A 21013-nucleotide genomic window follows, 5' to 3' on the forward strand; every position below is an offset into this window, starting at 1 on the left:
TGAGTGCACTCTAGTATAGACGTGGGCTCCTGATCCTCATTTATATTCATAAATTCAAGTGCTACCTTGCATGCAAAATCATCTTATGTCGACATTTCTTATATGTTCCATTATGTTCCAGACATGATATAATCGATTTGAGATTTATTATGGTCAGGACCTTTAATACTTTGCAGCTTGGCGTCCCAAGCTACATTATATGGTACCTGTACCTTAGAGCCGGCCGGCCTTATCTCCATGTCTGGGATGGTTTCCTTAGTAACCTCGGATTCCTATTGCACCTTTCTTTGATTTTCGAGGATTTTTATCTTTGGAACCTATTGGTCTACCACGTTTCTTTCGTGTGTTAGACTCGGTAGCAATTTCATTGATTCGCTTTTGGATATCAATACGTACTGGTGCATTACAAGCTGGTATGTACGTTTTTGTAACTTTCTTTGGGTCAGCAAAGGAATCTGGCAATTGATTAGCTAGCTTTTCAAATGTATAATCTTATAGACCTCTGATTCTCATGCCAGAGTCCGAGGATCTTGCCAATTTAAGGATGTTTGATTTCATTATATTTCTTTTATTGCTTTACCCAGCTTGTTCGTCTCTCCACCTATAGTAGGAAATTCGGATTCATTCAAATGACAATCCGCGTATCTAGCCTTAAATAGATCACCCGTAGTTGGCTCTAGATACTTAATAATGGTGGGAGAATCAAATCCAACATATATTCCCATCCTCCTTTGAGGTCCCATCTTTGTTTCTATGTGGTGGAGCAATCGGTACATATATGGCACACCCGAAAGTCTTTAGATGGGATATGTCTGGCTCATGACCCATAAGTAATTGGGATGGTGAATATCTATGTTCACTAGATGGCCTTATGCGTATAAGTTCTGATGCATGTAAAACAGCGTGTCCCCAAGCGGCTACTGGGAGCTTCGACCTCATGAGTAATGGTCGAGCTATCAATTGAATTCGTTTAATGAAGGATTCCGCTAATCCATTCTGTGTATGTACATGTGCTACGGGATGTTCCACACTTACCCCCATGGACATACAGTAGTCATTAAACGCTTGGGACGTGAATTCACCGGCATTGTCTAGACGTATAGTCTTAAGCGGAAAATCTGGAAAGTGGGCTCGCAGTCTTATTATCTGGGCCAATAACCTAGCAAACACTTGGTTTCTAGTAGATAGGAGACAAACATGCGACCATCTTGTCGATGCATCAATGAGGACCATACATATATCTCCTTGTATCCTTTCCAGAAATTTTAAGGTCTCTTTATTTACCTTAGCCGGTGATGGCCTTATAATGAGTTTCCCTTGTGAACATGCTTCACACGTGAGATTCTTAGGGATAACTCTTTTCTCTCTTAGGGTGTGCCCCTTTGAATTAGTTATTAGTTTACGCATCATACTATGACCCGGATGGCCAAGCCGGTCATGCCATAAAGTGAATTTCTCGATGAACTCTTTGTTCATTGCCATATTAGCTTCGATCATATCGATTTTAGCATAGTAGAGACCAGTGGATAATGCGAGTATAGTCTCTTAGGACTTTCTTATGTCCTTGGGTGATCTCAATTATATTTAGGAATTCTTTGTTCCCTTCACCCTTTGTTTCAATATGGAAACCATTCAATCTTATATTTTTGAAACTTGACAAGCTCCTCTTCGAGCTGGGTGAATATAGGGCATCGCTTATTTCAAGATGCGTGCCCTTTGATAAAAGTATATGGGCATGACCATGGCCCTCAATAAGACTAGCTATACCCGCTATGGTGCTAATATTGGCATTTTTCATTATGAGATTTAGGAAAATATCTCTTATCTTTTGTGTGGCTCCACTATCCACCACAATTATGTTCTTGTCCTCGGCCATTTCTTATATGGACAAGAATCATGTTCTAAACATAAAATAATATAAAATAAATTCAAGCAAATAACAATCAATGAACACATAAAATGCAAAGAAAAACATAGAGGTTTTGATGTCGAAGTAAGATTTATCAACTTGATTCTTTTATGCAATCAGAAGTTTTATACTCTATTAGATCATCTTGATCATGTTCACCATCTTTATATACCAAATGGGCTTTAGGATTCTTCCCTTTTACACTCTCTTGATAGAGGTCACAACGATGTTTGGAAGTCCTACATATCTTAGCCCAATGGTTTCCCATTCCATATCTATGGTATACTCATTTGGTCGAGTGTTGTGGTTTGGAAATACCACATCGTCCTCGCCCTCGACCACGGCCGGAATTGGGTCTACATCCACGGTTATAGTGGTTCCCATGGCCGGATGAGTTATAGTGGCCACAACCACGTCCTTTCAATACCACATCTATGGCATACTCATTTGGTCGAGTGTTGTGGTTTGGAAATACCACATCGTCCTCGCCCTCGACCACGGCCGGAATTGGGTCTACATCCACGGTTATAGTGGTTCCCACGGCCGGATGAGTTATAGTGGCCACAACCACGTCCTTTCCATCCACCACGGTCACGGCCGTGTGGTCTATCACTTTAGACGTGGTTAGATTCTTTGGATTCTTTCTTATCCTCTGCGGCCTTATTGGCATTAGGTAATGGGGTTAATCTATGAGGTCGTAACTCACTGTTTTTATCTGTAAGTCATTATTTTTATTTTTTTTTCATCTAGCAATAGACTCATCCACGGACTTATAGTCCTGGATTATGAGACTCTCAATAAGATGGTGGCTAATATTGTCTTGTATCTATCTTTCTCTCTTGGCATTCTTGCCTTATTAGATACATTCACCAAGTCCTTTTGACTTTAGGATAATCTTAGTATCCATTGCCCATTTTAAAATAATTATCTCCTAAGAAATTTAGGGCAGTAAAGTACAAGTTGTAATTCAACATCTACAAGGAAAAGTTTTGAGTCAAAATCATGTAATCGTTAGTGTCATGCGGTATTTGAGACCGAACCATGAATCGATTTACTTAGGGATTTGACTTTCCTCTTTTGCTTAGGATTAGATTTCCTCTTTTTATTAGGATTAACTTTTCCTTTTCCTTTTTAGGATTTACTTTCCTCTTTACTTTAGGATTAATTTTCCTATTTCACTTATGATTTTAGATTTTAAGATTTCCTATTTTAATTAGGATTTGGAAATTTTCTATTTCTTAAAGTTTTCCTATCTTGAATAGGATTTATGAATTTCCTAATTTAATTAGGATTTAGAGTACAATAGGATTTAAGATTTTATTTAGGTTTTAATGCTTTCTATTAGAATTTTAAAGTTTCCTATTTTATTGAGGATTTTAAGATTCCCTATTTAGGATTTAGGGTTGTTAAGATTTCCTATTATCTAGGGTTTCCTATTTTATTTAGGATTTTAAGGTTTCCTAGATTTTAGGGTTTCCTATTTTATTTAGGATTTTAGGTTTTAGGGTTTTGAGATTTCTTTTAGGATTATCTTTTCTAAGTTTTCTAGGGTTCATGCAATTTTAGTTTTAGGGTGTTAAGCATGTAATCAATCAAAGGAGCAAACAATCTAACAACCTAAACAATCTCAATCAAGCCGATTTAAACTTATGGAATTTTTTTGGATTAGATTCGTTTTAGGTTTTAGGTTTTTAGACCTTTAAAGTTTCGGTTATTAGCTTATGTATTTTCGTTTTGCGATTTTAGGTTTAGACAATTAAAACTTCTCTAGCAACTTAGGCGAGTTTAGCTTAAGCGATAATCAACTTTTTCTAGCAACCTAAACGAGTCAAACAATCGAGCAAACAAGCAATCGGATCAAACAAGCAATCAAATCATACAAGCAAAGCAATCACTTAATCAATCATCATTCGTTTTAGGGTTTCTCTTTGCTTAACTTTCAAGTTCAATTGTTGGTTCTTTAGCTTTAGGGTTTTGATGTTACCTTTCACCTTATGGGGTTGTATGGACTAGAACCGGGAGCTAAAGACCTCGGTAACTCACGCTGCTGCAACGAACCGCAAACAGTACCACGATGAACAGTACCACGATGAACAGTACCACGATGAACAGTGCCGCGATGAACAGTACCCGCGATGAACAGTGTCGGCGATGAACAGTGCCGCGATTTTTAGGGTTTTAGGGTTTTCGTTAAGAGCAAGTCGTGCTGATAACGTGTTGTAAACTGTATTGTTCTATTGATTAATGAATGAGATTTCGATACATATATATACATGATGAGGGGAGACAAATCCCCATTGGGCTAGTAAACCCTAAAGCCCAAAAGCCCACTAAGTACAATATAGGCCGTCATAAGGAGAATCTTCAAGAACATGGGCATGGGCCTTCTAGGACATGGACATGGGCCTTCTAGAATATGCATAAGGTCCACGGTTATGGAGTCCATCCAACATGTGGTTTATAACAAAAGTCAAGAAAAATTTAGTTTTTGTTGTGACATGTCTGAAACTTTTGAAATTGAAGTGTGAACTCGAATCGAATCCTACTAGTCGTCATTGGAATATTTATCCACGTAGTGTATGAGTCTGCTTGAACAATCTTTTCCAAGTTGAAAAAGAAAAGTAGTGATAATACAAAGTCAATTCTAAGAGTTGATTTTTCATATAAAGTACGATTAGTGGAAGTGGTACGGTGTATGATCCCAGGAATATTCCGTACGATATCCGGCCTAACACAGTAGAACCGGTCATGAGTCATTATGACTCGAGACTCGTGAATTCTGTACTTTGGTGCCTGTAACGTCGTCGTCACTCGTTGACACGTCTCTTACTATGACGACTTGTTTTCTCGAGCTGTGTACCAATTTACTCTCCGGCTTGGACTGGTTATGTTTCGTAAAGGGTAGTTTGGTCATTGACTCATTTCCTAAAATAGCCGTAGTTTGGAGTCGTCCAAATCCCACCGTCACCGGCATCTCTCTATCCCAATTATATATAACGCTATATGTTTTCTAATTGGTAAAAAATACTACTTCCTTCGTTTCGTTTTACTTGTCGTTTTAGAGTTAAAATTTTGTTTCATAATAGTTGTCGTTTTAGGTTTTCGATACAAATGTTTTGTGAAAATTCCAGTTTTATCCTTTTTTAATGTTTCGGCCAATAAATTTTTTTATAAAATATATTAATAAAGGGTAAAACAGAAAATTTAATGATTTTCTTAATTTATGTGAGAAAACCTTAAACGATAACTAAAACGAAACGGAGGGAGTACTGGTTATTCTATATTTTATAGGAGTTAAATTGTTGTTGCGGTGGACATGAATCGGATTAAATTTTGAAAGGATTTTGACATTAAAATTCCTTCGTTGAACTTTTAAATTCACTCATTTAGCAAAATCTGTTGACCAAAGAAGAATTATTAGCAAAAAGTTTTAGGTGTTTGGCATATAACTTTTCTCTTGCATTTAAGACTACTATTTGAAATCATGATTGCAGCAATTTCTTAAATCATTTACATCTACCGCATGACATACATAACTCTATTCAAATTTGGATTTGCCGCTAAAACAAATAACACATCTCTTATGCCATATTTTTAGCTAAAATTTCTATTGCTGTTGTAGTCCCCATGATAACTCAGGTTTCCTCTTACACGCGTCTATTTCAATATCAATTTGTTTAGACTAAATCCTCTTCTTCTTTTTTTCTCTTTCCTGTCCACGTTAGTTTCCAGAATTTGGTATTTGTTGTACGTATTGTAAATGGTTTGTTTTAGACAAAAAGGCCAGAAATATTATATAGAAATTCACAGCATTTTTTCCAAAAGATATTAGAAAACCACAAATGGATGGAAGAGCCTGACTTGGCGATGTGTCATCATATTTGATGATAACACGTATAAGACACATGTATGCGTGACGAAATATTATTAAATGTGTAAATTGTATTGTGTACAGATATATCAGGCCCCTTATAATAAACTTTTTAGTAATAGAATTGGATCGTTACCTAGAATAGTTTTAGGTTATACTAATAAGTACGGTCACACCTTGGAGTTTGAAATAATATTTCCCAGTCTACATTTACTGTTTTGTCTTTCCTACGCACTCTCGTTGTCCATACAATAATATTTTTGTTGGTTTGGCAACTTGTACATACAGTAATTATTTAATTTGAAACCATTAACAAAAATAATTATTTTATTTAACTTTAAGATTAAGTACCCACCCCCCTCTCTATTTTTTTGTTTGTTTGTGGATAAAACTATTATTAGGTACTGGCGATAAATAATAAAAAGTATTATTAACTCTCTTGCATTAACATAACAAAAAAAATTAGGTCAGGGACAAAAGAAAAGGGCACTCACTGGTTTTTTACTCACATAATTAATTATTTGTTTGTGACAGAAAATAAATAAAAACGTGAAAAAGAAAAGGTTTAGATATGGAATATAAATCAATGGTAATGGAGAAACACTAGTTTTTAAAAGTTAGGAGACAAGAATAGATTACACATTTGAAGAAAAAAGAACATATATCTCCGAATATTTTCTTGGTCGGCTTGTCTAAATTAATTTTTTTTTGGACATAATGATATCAAAGATATATGCTTGTGAAAAGAGAGTATTCGTAAAAAGATTAGGATAGAAGTAGTAATAAGCAGAATTATTGAGACGATTAAAAAAGCTTAAGAATATAATAATAATAATAATAATATAAAAATAAAAGATATTTAAATGAGGGAGGTAAAGATAAGAGAGAGGGTCTTTCTATCGTACTGTCCGCACTCGAATCTGTCCTTCCTCGCATGCTGACTCCACCATATACAACTTACCAATGGCCTAACTTGTTGATTGCGACTTCTCTCTCCTTTTTTACCTTTTTGCCCCTCTCCGTCCTTCCCCGTACGCTTCTCTTTCTTTATTTTATTTACCTTTTCCTACAATTACATATCTACCCCCATTTTTTTTTTTTTACATAACACGCAGCAGCTCTGGTTTTAATTTTCATTGAAATTTATAACCATAATAAATGTGAAATCCATAATACTTATATTTTTCGATGATATAATAATATACTACTAGATGGTCTGACGAAATAAAATAAAAAACCTGATTTTTGTTTTTTCTTCATTTTCTTTTAAATCCTAAGAACGAACAAATAATATACTATGTGTGTTGATAAGAAAGAGATAGAAGAGCAAGGGCAATTAAGTAATCTGACAATATCCGACTCCTTCAAGGCTCTCTCTCTCCCACAGAAAACAAACTGTTGGTTCGTTGTTGTAAATCTGCTAACACTGTGGGTTTTTCCAAAATCCTCAACAAACAAAAAAACTCGTTTGATTTCAAAATTTGTCCAAAGCCAAGCAAACAGATGAAGAAGGTTAAGCAGATTCGCGTCTCAAAGCCTTTCGATCTTCTCTCCGAAGAGCTCGTCTTCATCATCCTTGACCTCATCTCTCCCAACCCTTCCGATCTCAAATCCTTCTCTCTTACTTGCAAATGGTTTTACCAACTCGAGTCCAAGCACCGCCGATCCTTGAAACCTCTCCGCTCCGACTACCTCCCTCGCATCTTGACCCGTTTCCGCAACACCACCGATCTCGATCTTACCTTCTGCCCTCGTGTCACTGACTACGCCCTCAGCGTCGTTGGCTGTCTCTGCGGTCCTACGCTCCACTCCCTCGACCTTTCTCGCTCTGGCTCCTTCTCCGCCGCGGGGCTCTTGAGACTGGCCGTCAAATGTGTCAATTTAGTCGAGATTGACCTGTCGAATGCGACGGAGATGAGAGACGCCGATGCGGCGGTGGTGGCGGAGGCGAGGAGTCTGGAGAGGCTGAAGCTGGGGAGATGCAAGATGCTCACGGACATGGGAATCGGATGCATCGCAGTTGGATGCAAGAAGCTCAACATGGTTAGCTTGAAATGGTGCGTTGGCGTCGGAGATTTAGGCGTTGGCTTGCTTGCCGTCAAATGCAAGGACATTCGCAGCTTAGACCTCTCCTACTTGCCGGTACTTAAATTTCTCTCATAACACATTTTCTTAATCCAAATTTCAATTAATATATGGTAAGTTAGTCGAATTAGAACTGTTTCTAAAATTGGGGATTCGACCACTTTTGTCATTTCTAAATTTGTTCTTCTTAGACCTGTGGGTTCATTTTTGAAGTCAGCAACAAGTTTTGGTTAGATTTTTTGGTCTTTCTATATCTGAATCCGCGACACACAAGTGTTTGTTTACATGATCTTGAGAGAAGCTCGAAATTCAAACCTATTCCTCTGTTCCATATTCTACAGATTACAGGCAAGTGTTTACATGACATTTTGAAACTCCAACACCTTGAAGAACTTTTTCTAGAAGGGTGCTTCGGAGTAGATGATGACAGTCTTAAATCTCTCAGACATGATTGCAAGTCATTGAAGGTAACCTCTATTCCAAGAAATATGTTTGATTCTTTTACATGATCTCACATAATAGTATTGGAATCCACTTGAAAGACGAAAACTTTTTAGCTGTTTTTTAGAACAGAAAACTTGGTATTCTCAGAATATGGCTTGAAGAAGATGTTACACTTCTTCCTGAAACATTTAACTTTTCGAGAGAGGATGTATAAACAGGTTTCATATTTGCTTAGACTCAGACAGCTATTTATCATTGAAAGCCTAATGCTGGAAGACTATAGTTGATTGTTTTAATCATCATCTTATCCATAGACATTTGAGATTTTTACTTACCAAAAACCTGTGTTCTGCAGAAGCTTGATGCATCCAGCTGCCAGAATTTAACTCATAAAGGTTTAACCTCACTTTTAAGCGGAGCGGCATGTCTCCAGCGACTGGATCTAGCACATTGTTCTTCTGTAAGTTCTTCATTTTCTCATTATCATCAGAACATGCTTTCCTTGCTTTGTTTCCTGGTTATGCCCTGTATGTAACCATTGGCTAAATGGTTGAGTCAACTTAGTTTGGCACTAAAACTGATTAGTAGTAGCAAACCAGTAATTGCACCTACGACTGAATCGTCCATTGGAGTCATGGATCGATAGCAGTGCACAGACCCCACCATAAGTCTATGATGCCTTCTTATATGAGGTTTATTTACTGATTTAGGTGATATCATTGGATTTTGCGAGTAGCTTAAAGAAGGTTTCAGCGTTACAGTCAATCGGGTTGGATGGTTGTTCTGTTACACCTGACGGTTTAAAGGCGATAGGCACATTGTGCAATTCCCTGAAAGAGGTTAGCCTAAGCAAGTGTGTGAGCGTAACTGATGAAGGTCTCTCTTCTCTAGTAATGAAACTGAAAGACCTCAGAAAACTTGACATCACATGTTGTCGGAAACTAAGTGGAGTTTCAATCACCCAAATCGCCAATTCATGTCCCTTACTAGTCTCTTTGAAGATGGAGTCTTGTTCTCTTGTTTCCAGAGAAGCCTTTTGGTTGATCGGACAGAAGTGTCGGCTACTTGAAGAGCTTGACTTAACTGACAACGAGATTGATGATGAAGGTTCTTTATTTTCTTCAGATTAATTCTTTGAACCTTGATTTCTGAATTATACCTTATAGTGTTTGTCTTTCCTTGTATGATGCAGGACTGAAATCCATATCTAGTTGTCTTAGTCTTTCCTCGTTAAAGTTGGGAATTTGTCTTAACATAACAGACAAAGGGCTCTCGTACATTGGGATGAGCTGCTCAAATCTCCGTGAACTTGATCTCTATAGGTTTGTCGCCTAGAAATTTATTTTGTAGTCGGGTCAATAATAACTCTCCATTCTCAATCTAGTCTTTATCTATTCCAGGTCAGTAGGAATAACGGACGTAGGCATCTCCACAATCGCCCAAGGCTGCATTCATCTGGAAACAATAAACATATCATACTGCCAAGACATAACAGACAAGTCCCTGGTTTCATTGTCAAAATGCTCGTTGTTACAAACATTCGAGAGCAGGGGATGTCCTAACATCACGTCACAAGGACTTGCGGCCATTGCTGTTCGGTGCAAGCGACTCGCCAAGGTCGACTTGAAGAAGTGCCCATCCATCAATGATTCTGGGTTGCTCGCTCTCGCCCACTTCTCACAGAATCTCAAACAGGTAATAAACCGTTGAATCCTTCACCCACAGCTGAAAAACTATGATAAACCGGTTGAATATTTGATCTGACTGCGAAACCCATGTTGCAGATAAACGTGTCAGACACAGCTGTGACTGAGGTGGGACTTCTCTCCCTAGCCAACATAGGGTGTTTACAGAACATAGCGGTTGTGATTTCAAGTGGTTTAAGCCCAAGCGGAGTAGTAGCAGCATTGCTGGGGTGTGGAGGACTAAGGAAAGCGAAACTACATGCCTCCCTAAGATCGCTCCTTCCTCTATCTCTAATCCACCACTTGGAAGCTCGTGGTTGTGCTTTCCTCTGGAAAGACAATACCCTTCAGGTACTTTTAAGTGGTGAATATATATAACTATGTATGTAGATTCCTACTAAAGTAAATAGCCGCAAAAGGTTGGTGTAGTTTTTTGATGATTACAATAAAAAAAACTAGGACCGAACTGGTCTCACTGACATGTGGGATTTTGTATAATAATGTGGGAACAGGCGGAGTTAGATCCCAAGTACTGGAAGCAACAGCTGGAAGAGATAGTGCCTTGAAAGTGTGAAACATTCTGAATGGGAAAGAGGGTTTCTATCGGAGCCAGAAGACAGGCCAGTTTTGGGATGTGGCCCAGTGTGGATTTTTTTTTTTTTTTTCCTTTTGAATACCAGGAGGTAATTTTTCTAGACCCGAAACCACAGCATGTAATATTAGTTTCGTCCCAAGCGGCCCAATGTGGATTAGCTGGAACATTTTTGGTCTCTTTTGTGTTATTGTTGACGGCGCGTGTACTAACCAACCCCACACAACCTTACATTATAAGTTTAGTCACATGGTGGTGATATGAATGGTACCGTTGTATATGTAATCTTTTTTTTTTTGGTTGGGTGCCGATATTAACGGACGTAACAGAGTCACAAGGGATGCCCTCTCTGTTTCTTTTTTGACTTTTTCCTTCTCTCTTTTTATGTGTAATCATATGAGTATTCTGTAATTTAATGCCTCATCAACTTGCCTCGGTAGGGCATGCCTTTACACGTCACCTTATTCGCGTTTGCGTCTTCCATAAGAGCGTTTTGCGAGAAAAAGACCATGACTCACTAGGGCCCAGCAATGGTCCAGCCAGGCTCTCACCATCTGTACAAAAATAGCGAGTCAGCGACTCGGTGTGACCACAATGTGACCTCCAACAACCCTCCCTCATTGCTACAACGGCTAGGCAGCCCAACACCGTTTCTTTTTTCCTTGCACCTTTCAAGTGTCCGTCGTCCACAACTGCATCCTTTTATATTCCACTATGACAAAATAAAATTCCAGCTATATATCAAACTACCCAAACAAACACATGTCAATCAGTCCAAAAAGTTCCACCGTCATATGATGTGATTCTTATTTTGTTTGCTCACTAAAGATAAACCAAATGATTACTTCCTTAATCACCTGCCTCTTCTTTTCTCATTTTTAATTACATAATGGAACGGCCCATAATGGATCATTTTCTTTCGTCATTATTATATTCCCAACTAAATGCTTCCTAATACTTTTGTTTAAACCATACAACACATATCACCTCTCCTCCATAATGATTAAAGGCTTATTATCACCATTTGCCTTCTTTAAAAATAAAATAATGTTTAAGTGCAAACAGATGAGTAATGAAACAGAGTAATCCCATTAACGGTCAACCATCCATCTTTGCTCAGGTCATCACTCATCACATAAAATTAATACTAGTATTATACAATAACATCAATGTATCACTTACATTGCAACCATTCAAACACTAATAATACTATTCCCTAAATCTTGTTGATGGCCAATACTACATTTACTATTACGTCTAAATTCAACATCTAATTGATTATTTGCTTTAGCTGCATTGGATCCACCAAACTTTAACTTTAAATTTCTCCCTCGGAAAAAAAAGGATAAGATAGGTTAAAGAATTCAGATAATTAATGAAAGGATCGAACAATACGAGTAAAAGGGGCACGAAACTCCAAAACTACGATTTTACCCCACTGATTATTGATAATGATTAATTTTGAGACTAATTACTGTATAAGTCAGCGTGGCAATTCTGAAAATAAACCAAAAAACATGTCCTAAAAGCAAACCTCTTTCCGCTGTAGCAACCGCGTTTAGAGAAAAACGCTCTGCTTTTTTTATCTTCTCCTGTCTTTTTTCCGATTCCCCTCTATCTCTCTTTCTTCTTCAACCCCTTTGCATTTTTTTTGCTCACTCCAGATTCCATGTCTCTATCTCTTTCCTCCGCCGTATAGTCGCCGGAAAAACTCCTCATCATCTCCCCTTGTTTTTTTTCCGAAAACCGTGGCGAACTATGCGCTTCTTTTGCCGTTATCCTCCAACTACTTGTCGGATCTGCAATTCGTATTGTCTATTCCCAACCCTAATCGGAGCTAATCACACCTCTGCTCGGTTCTCTTCTCGTTAGTCTTTGTTCCACCTCCTCAGATTTAGGGTTGATTTAAGTCTTTGCTCCAATTAACAAACAAACCTACCGAGAGCTATTCTTTCGTTCTTTATTCTCTCTGTCTCTGTCAGTGATTTTTTTTTTTTTTTTTTTGGGGGACGACCACTTGTAAAGTAGTTTTAGCAGTGAGATACATATATACAATGGAGACTTCCATGGTGAAACCGAGCTTCTTGCGGAATATTATGGTTCGCGTGCTTCTCTTTGGTGTTCTTATCATCGTTGTCAGATTTGCTTATGTTGTTACCATCACCGGTGAATCATGCAATCGCGGCGACTTCTGCTTCTTCTCTCTCCCTGAGAATCTCAACTTTGTCATCTCCGGTGCTGGCTCCGGCGCTTCTGCTATCGACGCCATCAGATCTACTTCCCCTGGGGATGATCTCTATACCAGCAGGGATTGGATCAAAGCCGTTCAGTTTTACTCCTCCATCTTTCAGGATCTGATCGCCGACGGTTATCTCTCCCCGGATTCGAAGACGCTTTGTGTGGAAACGGCGATTGGACAAGAGGTTCACTCACTCAGAGAGATTGGGGTCAAGAACTCCGTCGGGATCTCTAAGAAGGCTTTTAGGCCGTTGGTGGTCAGAGGCGAGGGACATGCTATTCCCTTCGAGGATAACGCTTTCGATTTTGTCTTCTCCGGTGGTGGTCGCCTTGGGAAGTCGTTGAAGCAGTTGGAGTTCGCCGATGAGATTACTCGAACACTGAAACCCCAAGGGTTTGCGGTGGTTCATGTTGGGGCTACAGATACGTACAGTTTCAATTCATTCCTTGATTTGTTTAATTCTTGCAGATTGGTGAAGATGCGTGATATCGATGGTTTTGATTCTTCAATGCCTCATATCAGAGAATTCGTTATTCAGAAATACTCAGAGATTGATGGTCATCATCACAGGAAGAATTCCGGTGATGATTCTGGTGGAAAGTGCTGGATTCCCGGTTACAAAAGAGATTTGATTCGGGATGCAGAGCCACTGATTCAAGAAGAGCCTCTTAAGCCATGGATTACACTTAAGAGGAACATTAAGAATATTAAATATGTGCCTTCTATGGTAGATATACGTTTCAAGAGTAGATATGTATACGTTGATGTTGGTGCTCGAAGTTACGGGTCCAGTATTGGGAGTTGGTTCAAGAAAGAGTACCCTAAGCAGAACAAAACTTTTGATGTTTTCGCCATTGAGGCCGACAAAGCCTTTCATGAAGAGTATAAGATTAAGAAAAAGGTGAACCTATTGCCATACGCAGCATGGGTGAGGAACGAGACATTATCATTTGAGATAAATCACGATCCGGGAAAGGAAGCGGAAGCCAAAGCAAAGGGCAGGGGAATGGGCAGAATCCAGCCTGTTAAAAAGTCTTCCTCCAGTGACTTAGCTGGAGAGGTCAATTTGATTCAAGGGTTTGATTTCGCTGACTGGCTGAAGAAGAGTGTGAGAGAGAGGGACTTTGTTGTTATGAAGATGGATGTTGAAGGAACCGAATTCGATCTGATCCCGAGGCTAATCAAGACAGGAGCGATTTGTCTAATCGACGAGTTGTTCCTTGAATGCCATTACAACAGGTGGCAGAGATGTTGTCCTGGTCAAAGGAGCCAAAAGTACAACAAGACGTATAACCAATGCTTAGAGCTCTTCACTTCGCTCAGACAAAGAGGGGTGCTTGTCCATCAATGGTGGTAATGGTTAGGATGCTGCATAATCTTCTTCTTCTTCTTCTTCTTCTATGCTTGGGTCAATATCGTTCCACAACTATAAAATGTACTTTCTTCTTCTAGAATATAAAGCGGATATTGTAGGTTTCTATTAAAAATACGTTGTCTATGCTGAACTTCCCTTTACTGTAAGAAAAAAGAAGTTTAGCTTGAAATGAAATTTGAGTTTCTTTTACTCTCGCAACTGTCACTCTTCTTAAATTTTCTTGCTTCTGCTGTTCTCTGCATCCATTGTATATATGATCTAATTTTGTAAGGATTTCTGCTTTCCTTGTCTATATATATGGAGGAAGAACACAAGTTTGTTTGTGTTTGTTTTCTGGAATTTTGCCTCTTCTTAGATATTGTACTCCGGAAGAATGTTTCAAAATGATCTTCTGCAAAGTCGGGGCCTATAAATGGAGCAATGCAAATGCCTTGAATCAGGTATGTTCGTCTCTCCTTCGTTTTATCTTCATTAATAACGTTTTCTCAGGTGGATTTTATGCTAGAATTGAAGACTATGGTTTATTTAAGTAATCAATAGTTGTTTTCGGAATTTCAGAGTCCTGGCCTATAATTTATCTTCCTTATAAATTGATCAATGCAAATGCCTTAACTATAATAAGATCGGCCAATCTGTTTGTCTACTTGATATGAGAACTTAACAAAGAAACAGCCAATGGTTTATTTTAGTTTTGGTACTATAGTTTTTCCTGTTCGTTAGTGTTGGTTGTCGAAAGCAAGGCTATGATTTGGTGAAGGAGAAGTTAGTTTTTTGTGCTGTGGATTGTATAAAGAGTTAAAGGAGGAAAATCGATCAAGTCAGGTAGTTTTTTATTGGTAGTCTTTAGTATCCAATTATGGATAATCCCCATCTAGATTTCAATCTATTCTTAGACAGAGAGAAAATAATAAACAAATATTTCTCCATCCCTGATCTTTCTCTCTCCCTTTCTCTCTCTCTTCAGTTTTTTGTTCATCTGAAAAAACCCTTTTGACCTTTCCATTATAATTTTCAATTTAAGCTTCAACAAGAGAAAAATGGCATTTTGTGTTATTGTAATCTGTTGTTTGATCTAGCAATCATTCTTCTCATTAGGTTTCTTTCATGCTTGTCTGTTCTAGTTTCCCTTCTTTATCCTCCTTTCTTCTTCCTTTGACTTCGTTCTCCGATAAGGCCTTACAAGGTGATCCCATGGAAAGCTTTTATCTGGTTGTTTCATCTCTGCCCTGCTCTCCTCTCTTCAATTACTTCTTCCAAAGAACATAGCCACACGTCGTGTTTCCAGAAATTTCCTGTTTGTTTTTGTTTCTTGTTGCGTACCAGTCTCTGGCAGTCTAAATGGGGGTCTGTTGTAGCAAGGGCACAGGGATAATTGTGGAGCATGGCACGGATGATAGTAATGAATATGGAAACGGAGAGGCTGAGGTTAGGGACACAAATGATGGAGCTGTTGTAAGGACGCGTGGATCATCCAAACACGTTTCCATGTCAATCAAACAAGGGAAAAAAGGAATAAATCAAGACGCCATGACAGTCTGGGAGGTAAGAGTTTTAACATTTTGTTTCCTGTTGGGCCATTTCATATTTTTCTTGTTCTCTTGGTTCGGTTTCAGGCGCTAGCATTTGTGGCCATTACTGCTTTGTTTTCTTAATTTTCTGCTATTACATGGGATTTTACATATTGATGCTGCCTCTCTTAAGGCAATGACCAATCATATCGCATCATAACCTTTGCTGCAGAACTTTGGTGGGGAGGAAGATATGATCTTTTGTGGTGTATTTGACGGTCACGGTCCCATGGGTCACAAGATTTCTCGTCACGTATGTGAAAATTTACCTTCGAGGGTCCATTCGAAAATTAGATCTTCCAAATCTGCCGGCAATGAAAACGTAGAGAATAATAGTTCACAGAGTCAGGAGGAACTCTTCCGTGAATTCGAGGACATTCTAGTGACATTCTTCAAGCAAATAGACAGTGAACTTGGTCTCGACTCTCCTTATGATAGTTTTTGCAGCGGTACAACTGCTGTAACTGTCTTTAAACAGGTAAATCAGCAGTCTCTTAAGCTTTATGAGTTTTTCAAGACAGTTGATCAAAAGAGATTGAAAGATGTTTTGTCAAACATTTGCAGGCTGACTGTTTGGTGATCGCCAACTTGGGAGATTCACGAGCCGTTCTTGGCACCCGAAGCAAGAACAGTTTCAAAGCTGTCCAACTCACGGTTGATCTGAAACCCTGTGTCCAACGTTAGTATCTTATCCTTTTCTTTTAACGTAGGGCTTAATACCTCTTTGAAAAGTACCAAATGTTGAGTTGGAACGTATAAATAAATCTCCTGAAGAACTTTTCGTTTTTATTTCTATTAACAGGCGAAGCAGAGAGAATAGTGTCATGCAAGGGAAGGGTGTTTGCTATGGAGGAGGAACCCGATGTGTATAGAGTGTGGATGCCTGATGATGATTGCCCGGGGCTCGCAATGTCAAGGGCTTTTGGTGATTTCTGCCTCAAAGACTATGGACTTGTCTGCATTCCTGACATCTTCTGCAGAAAAGTCAGCAGAGAAGACGAGTTTGTGGTTCTAGCTACTGATGGGGTAAACAACTTGTACAGCTTTCAGTCTTCTGACAAATGCATTCCCTACTAAATGATTTCTGCGTGTTTTTTGATGAACAGATTTGGGATGTTTTGTCAAACGAAGAAGTGGTGAAAGTTGTAGGTTCCTGCAAGGACCGGACAATTGCAGCTGAGACGTTGGTTCAGCGAGCCGCTCGGACTTGGAGAACAAAGTTTCCAGCCTCTAAAGCTGATGACTGTGCGGTGGTGGTCCTTTACCTAAACCACCGGCCATACCCAAGAGAAGGAAACGTGAGCCGAGCAATATCGACTATTTCCTGGAGATCAAATAAGAGCAATAACGAGTGCTATGGAGTCGCACCATTGTCGCCATTGGGTCTACCCCAACGGGTTTCATAGTAGGATCATTGTTATTGTTGTTGTTGTTTCAAACTGTTTAGTAAAATTTGAACCTGTTGAGGTGTGTCGATACTACTCAACATCAACTTTATTTGTGTGTGAATAACTTTGTGTTCTGTTTGTTTTTTTTGAAGCAATTGAAAAGAAAAAAGAGTAGACAAACAAATTTCAACCTCACAGTTGTTCAAGATTCCTAAGTTCTTTTCTCAGCAAATGCAATAACCTGAATAGCTTTATCTTAAAACGAAAAAGTAAAGATGGTGATTACTTAACAAATAAAAACTAAAAAAAAAATTATTGAATAAAATCTCTTTAACACAAAGATGGTTGCAAAGTCAGAAACACTAACATTTCAGTAATGGTTTATACGGTAATTTTTGTGTTAATTCTCTATTAAACTTATCATCCTGGAATGATTTGAAAGAAAGGAGTAACAAGAGAGATTCTTGAATGGTAGTATTTTTTTTTAATAACTTTTTGAATATAAGAAGATATTAACACTCTACAAAAGGCTGTACAAATCCATAAAATCGGGGAACGAAAACGAGATAAACCATCACTGCTCTCATTGCTGGACCGCGAGAACCGAAACAGAGAGCTCGAGATCTTTGGAGATCAACACATCTCCGACCTCTCCTAACTCCTTCATATCGCTCCATTCTGACAATCCTTCCAACATCAAAAGATTTTCTTCGTGTCTTATCCCGACCATCATCAGATCGAAGTCGTCTCCTTCCTTCCTTAGTAGATCCAATAGATCCACTGCTTCCTCTATTCTTACCTTTAAGAATGTCAGAAACAGGGGAACACGTTATGATAGGTTAGATAAAGACAACCTCTGTTTTCGTCTAAACAAGAAACTTTCAAAACCGAATAGAAAACTCTGTTTCATAGAGAAGGTTTCGTCTAAACTTCCAAGTCAAGGCAAAAAGGGTTCTCATAATATGAATAATTATTACCTCTCTGAAGATGATGTTTTTCTTGGAATTTTCTTTGCGGAAGACGTTGATGACTCTCATGTCGTGGTTCCTCTCGACCATGTCTCTGAGCGGAGAGACGCCGTTCTGGTCCACGAGCCGGAAGACATGGAGATCGACGCTTGGATGGCTGGCTAAGCGTGTTGCATACGCAAGCATTTCACGGTCATCTGGTCCTCCTAAGAAGATAGCACAGATATTGATGGTGAGCTTTTTCAGTGGAACGAACCTGAAATCTGGAAGCCTTCCTCTGTCTATGAAAAGCGCAACGGAGCAGGGACAGTTTTGCAGGAGATTACGACACAGGAGCCTCTCCCATGACTCTATCCCGGCATCAAGAGTTAGGATCACAATATCTGTTTCCTGGTCAAAGGCAATCGCACACACATCCTCGTGCATCGTCTTTCGCGGCGCCACTGCCGTGAAGCACTCTATCAACACGGTCTCCTGATTAGTCTTCTCGAAGTTGTGGAAGGCCTTAACAATCTGGTCTCTTCGGCTAGGCACGATGAAGGGACTAATCTCTTGCGTGTGATGAATAAGGAGAGGAAGACTATGGTTATTAAGCTCTTCTAGATTCACAGCGAAGACTGAGAGAGGAGACCCGATGGCTGGACGAGAGAGTTCGACGAGGTCAAGCACCGGGCGGACCGCCTCACGGTTCCGGAAACAAGTGAGGATCCTTAGCGGAGCCCCCACTCGGCAGTGCTGCACCGTACGTCTCTTGTATGGGTTGCGTTTGCTCATGGTTTGATACAGTTTCTTCACTATCACTATGACAATTGTTGAGTTTACCGTTGCTGACATCACCATTGCTCCAAAAGATTTGCTTGATATTTTCTGCACCCCTTGGCCATTATTGATTGTTATTGACCTAAAATCATATATGTTCCAAAAACTAAATGAATTATTATTATTATTTTTACCGTGTAATTGAGATTCTGTTTGTATATTTGAACGTCGTAAAGTCCTTGGATATTGACGATAAACCCGACAAGAATGGCCTGCCAAAGAGGCACATTATAGTAAAGGGAAGGCAAGGCAATGGCTATCATTTTGGCAACCCTGACCACGCCAAAAAGTAGCTCAAACCGGATAACATCTCCCCAGGAAAACAGTGAGAGATCGATATTATAGCCAATCCCAATGACGTAGCAAGGCATCAGGACAGACCAAACAAAACAACCGATTTTGTCTGACAGTCCCGTGCCTAGAGGCGGACGTTTTGGGGTGGCTAGACCTAAGACGACCGCACCAAAGAAGTAAGGTAAACCAACAAATTCAGCCCAAAGACTGGAGATGAAGAGCAAGACGCATATAACGGAGAGATAGGAGGCCTTGAGAGAGTGTCCTTCTGGTGTTCGATTCTTCATCCACTTCATTATTGGTCGGAACACAAATATTATTGCCAGTATCATTAGCATCTGCATTCATTTCCGACTTTATATCATCAATAAAAAGTGTATATATATATAGATCAAAGCAAATTTATACGTAAATATTATTGGATTCATGCATTTTATTAGGATGTTACTTTGTCTATTTTTGTAGAAATTTATACAGTCAATTATATTTTTTTATTAAGAAAATTGGAAGATATATGTTCCAAAGTGAAGTTTGTAGATTAACTAAGAAAAAATTTATGTCAACTTGGTTACCTGTAAGACGGACAAGAAAGCAGCGCGATTTTTATTGGGTAAGTCCACATTAAGTTTAATGGCGATGTTAAGCATGAAAAAACACCATGAGAGGCAGTCATGCACCATCATGGAGGCAAGTGCTAACCTCCCTGGCTCAGTGTTCAACATCTTTAGGCTCGACAAGACTCCATAAACCACCTGAAAAAACATTGTGGATTCGACGATCGCTATGTGGTGGAACTCCACGGGAGGGATCCCCGCTGGCCCGCCTCCGAGCCTCTTGGAGATCAAGATGGCTGCGAATTGGCCCCATACGAAAGGTATAAGGAAAAGTAAGATGCCGTTTATGAATGCTAACTTGCCTACTCTCTTTATCATCCTAGTGTCTACTTGACATGTTGTAATGTAGCAAATGAAGAGAAAACATATGGCCTCGAAGGATTCGATTATGTACACGCTTCTCGTGTAGAAAAATGTAGACATGTACTGTTTGTTACGTCCTATAACGGACGGTCCTAAGCAGATCCCAGCCTGCAAACAAAATCATTATTAATTAAGTCACACATTTACATCATTAGCTGCTACATGTTTAATTTTGAGATTATTAGTCCATATTTTTCACTAGAAAATTTCCAGTCAAGAAAAATGTGATAAAAAGCATAGACGATTAGATATGGAAAGGTATACCAGCATCTGAGTGAGGAATGCAAATTTTCCGAAAGGCCGGAGAAAAAACTGAAGAGATACGGAAAATATGGTAAAGACAGATATCTGAAGGAGAAGAAGAGGAAGAGCAAACTTGAGCGGATTCTCTCCCCGGCCAATCCCCAAGGAGCCTGCACCAACCCATGGCTCGCAAAGCCATTCGACTCCTCCGTACTGAAAAGTTTTGGTGATATTTTCCATTTTCTCCTTCTAGGTATTTCCCTAAAGAGTCAATCCATAGAGGGAGATATAGAGATTGTATGAGTTGAAGAAGAAAGTATGATTATTCTTTATTTTTTTGCTCTCTCTAACTATATTTAGGGGTTTAATTGTAGATGTTGTTTATCCTCTTGTTCCTTATTTCTCTTTAGAGGTCATCCTACTTTTAAGGTTTCCTATATATGTTTCTATGTGTGGTAAATCATGAGCATGGTCAGATGATCATTATAGCTTGAGATTGATTGCCACAAACATGTGTGTGTTGTACATGTAATATATATATATATTTGCATGTAAT

The 21013-nt window shown here is 39.0% G+C and overlaps 4 protein-coding genes across 6 annotated transcripts; 3 read left to right on the top strand and 1 right to left on the bottom strand.

Annotated features, from left to right (window-relative positions):
• The first annotated feature begins 7163 nt into the window (after positions 1-7163).
• Positions 7164-10997, top strand: LOC9306971 (F-box/LRR-repeat protein 3). 2 transcript variants are annotated; one of them, XM_021023007.1, is made up of 9 exons: positions 7164-7922; positions 8207-8332; positions 8423-8527; positions 8665-8769; positions 9020-9416; positions 9502-9631; positions 9710-10004; positions 10094-10345; positions 10507-10997. In XM_021023007.1, exons 1-9 carry the CDS (start codon positions 7284-7286, stop codon positions 10558-10560), a joined length of 2103 nt encoding a protein of 700 aa, XP_020878666.1. In that variant the 5' UTR covers positions 7164-7283; the 3' UTR covers positions 10561-10997. The 2 variants fall into 2 exon arrangements, with proteins under 2 accessions (XP_020878666.1, XP_020878667.1); XM_021023008.1 differs by lacking the exon at positions 8423-8527 and having other exon boundaries at positions 7165-7922.
• A 1193-nt stretch (positions 10998-12190) lies between these two features.
• LOC9306972 lies at positions 12191-14398 on the top strand. The gene has a single exon (XM_021021447.1). The coding sequence runs from the start codon at positions 12641-12643 to the stop codon at positions 14180-14182; it is 1542 nt and encodes a 513-aa protein (XP_020877106.1). The 5' UTR covers positions 12191-12640; the 3' UTR covers positions 14183-14398.
• A 68-nt stretch (positions 14399-14466) lies between these two features.
• LOC9306973 (probable protein phosphatase 2C 65) lies at positions 14467-17348 on the top strand. 2 transcript variants are annotated; one of them, XM_021021448.1, is made up of 6 exons: positions 14467-14640; positions 15556-15742; positions 15941-16246; positions 16333-16447; positions 16571-16794; positions 16875-17348. In XM_021021448.1, the coding sequence occupies exons 2-6, from the start codon at positions 15686-15688 to the stop codon at positions 17172-17174; spliced, it is 1002 nt and encodes a 333-aa protein (XP_020877107.1). In that variant the 5' UTR covers positions 14467-14640; positions 15556-15685; the 3' UTR covers positions 17175-17348. The 2 variants fall into 2 exon arrangements, with proteins under 2 accessions (XP_020877107.1, XP_002870903.1); XM_002870857.2 differs by having other exon boundaries at positions 14574-15742.
• Positions 17349-17536: 188 nt separating this feature from the next.
• LOC9306974 (cation/H(+) antiporter 27) lies at positions 17537-20823 on the bottom strand. The gene is made up of 5 exons (XM_021020650.1): positions 20479-20823; positions 19810-20322; positions 19078-19575; positions 18134-18991; positions 17537-17955 (listed from the first exon to the last, which is right to left on the bottom strand). The coding sequence occupies exons 1-5, from the start codon at positions 20695-20697 to the stop codon at positions 17740-17742; spliced, it is 2304 nt and encodes a 767-aa protein (XP_020876309.1). The 5' UTR covers positions 20698-20823; the 3' UTR covers positions 17537-17739.
• Between the last annotated feature and the right edge of the window lie 190 nt (positions 20824-21013).

Source organism: Arabidopsis lyrata, assembly GCF_000004255.2.
Source record: "Arabidopsis lyrata subsp. lyrata unplaced genomic scaffold ARALYscaffold_6, whole genome shotgun sequence".
NCBI lineage: Eukaryota > Viridiplantae > Streptophyta > Magnoliopsida > Brassicales > Brassicaceae > Arabidopsis > Arabidopsis lyrata.

Excerpts from the sequence above, each read along its gene's own strand:
- LOC9306974 (XM_021020650.1), bottom strand. The coding sequence starts at position 20,697 with ATGGAAAATATCACCAAAACTTTTCAGTACGGAGGAGTCGAATGGCTT. Across the intron at positions 20,323-20,478 it reads CATTCCTCACTCAGATGCTG|GCTGGGATCTGCTTAGGACC; the intron begins GTATACCTTTCC and ends TTTTGTTTGCAG. Across the intron at positions 19,576-19,809 it reads CTTTCTTGTCCGTCTTACAG|ATGCTAATGATACTGGCAAT; the intron begins GTAACCAAGTTG and ends AAATGAATGCAG.
- LOC9306972 (XM_021021447.1), top strand. The coding sequence starts at position 12,641 with ATGGAGACTTCCATGGTGAAACCGAGCTTCTTGCGGAATATTATGGTT.
- LOC9306971 (XM_021023007.1), top strand. The coding sequence starts at position 7,284 with ATGAAGAAGGTTAAGCAGATTCGCGTCTCAAAGCCTTTCGATCTTCTC. Across the intron at positions 10,005-10,093 it reads TCTCACAGAATCTCAAACAG|ATAAACGTGTCAGACACAGC; the intron begins GTAATAAACCGT and ends CCCATGTTGCAG. Across the intron at positions 10,346-10,506 it reads GGAAAGACAATACCCTTCAG|GCGGAGTTAGATCCCAAGTA; the intron begins GTACTTTTAAGT and ends ATGTGGGAACAG.
- LOC9306973 (XM_002870857.2), top strand. The coding sequence starts at position 15,539 with ATGGGGGTCTGTTGTAGCAAGGGCACAGGGATAATTGTGGAGCATGGC. Across the intron at positions 15,743-15,940 it reads ACGCCATGACAGTCTGGGAG|AACTTTGGTGGGGAGGAAGA; the intron begins GTAAGAGTTTTA and ends CCTTTGCTGCAG. Across the intron at positions 16,795-16,874 it reads TGGTTCTAGCTACTGATGGG|ATTTGGGATGTTTTGTCAAA; the intron begins GTAAACAACTTG and ends TTTGATGAACAG.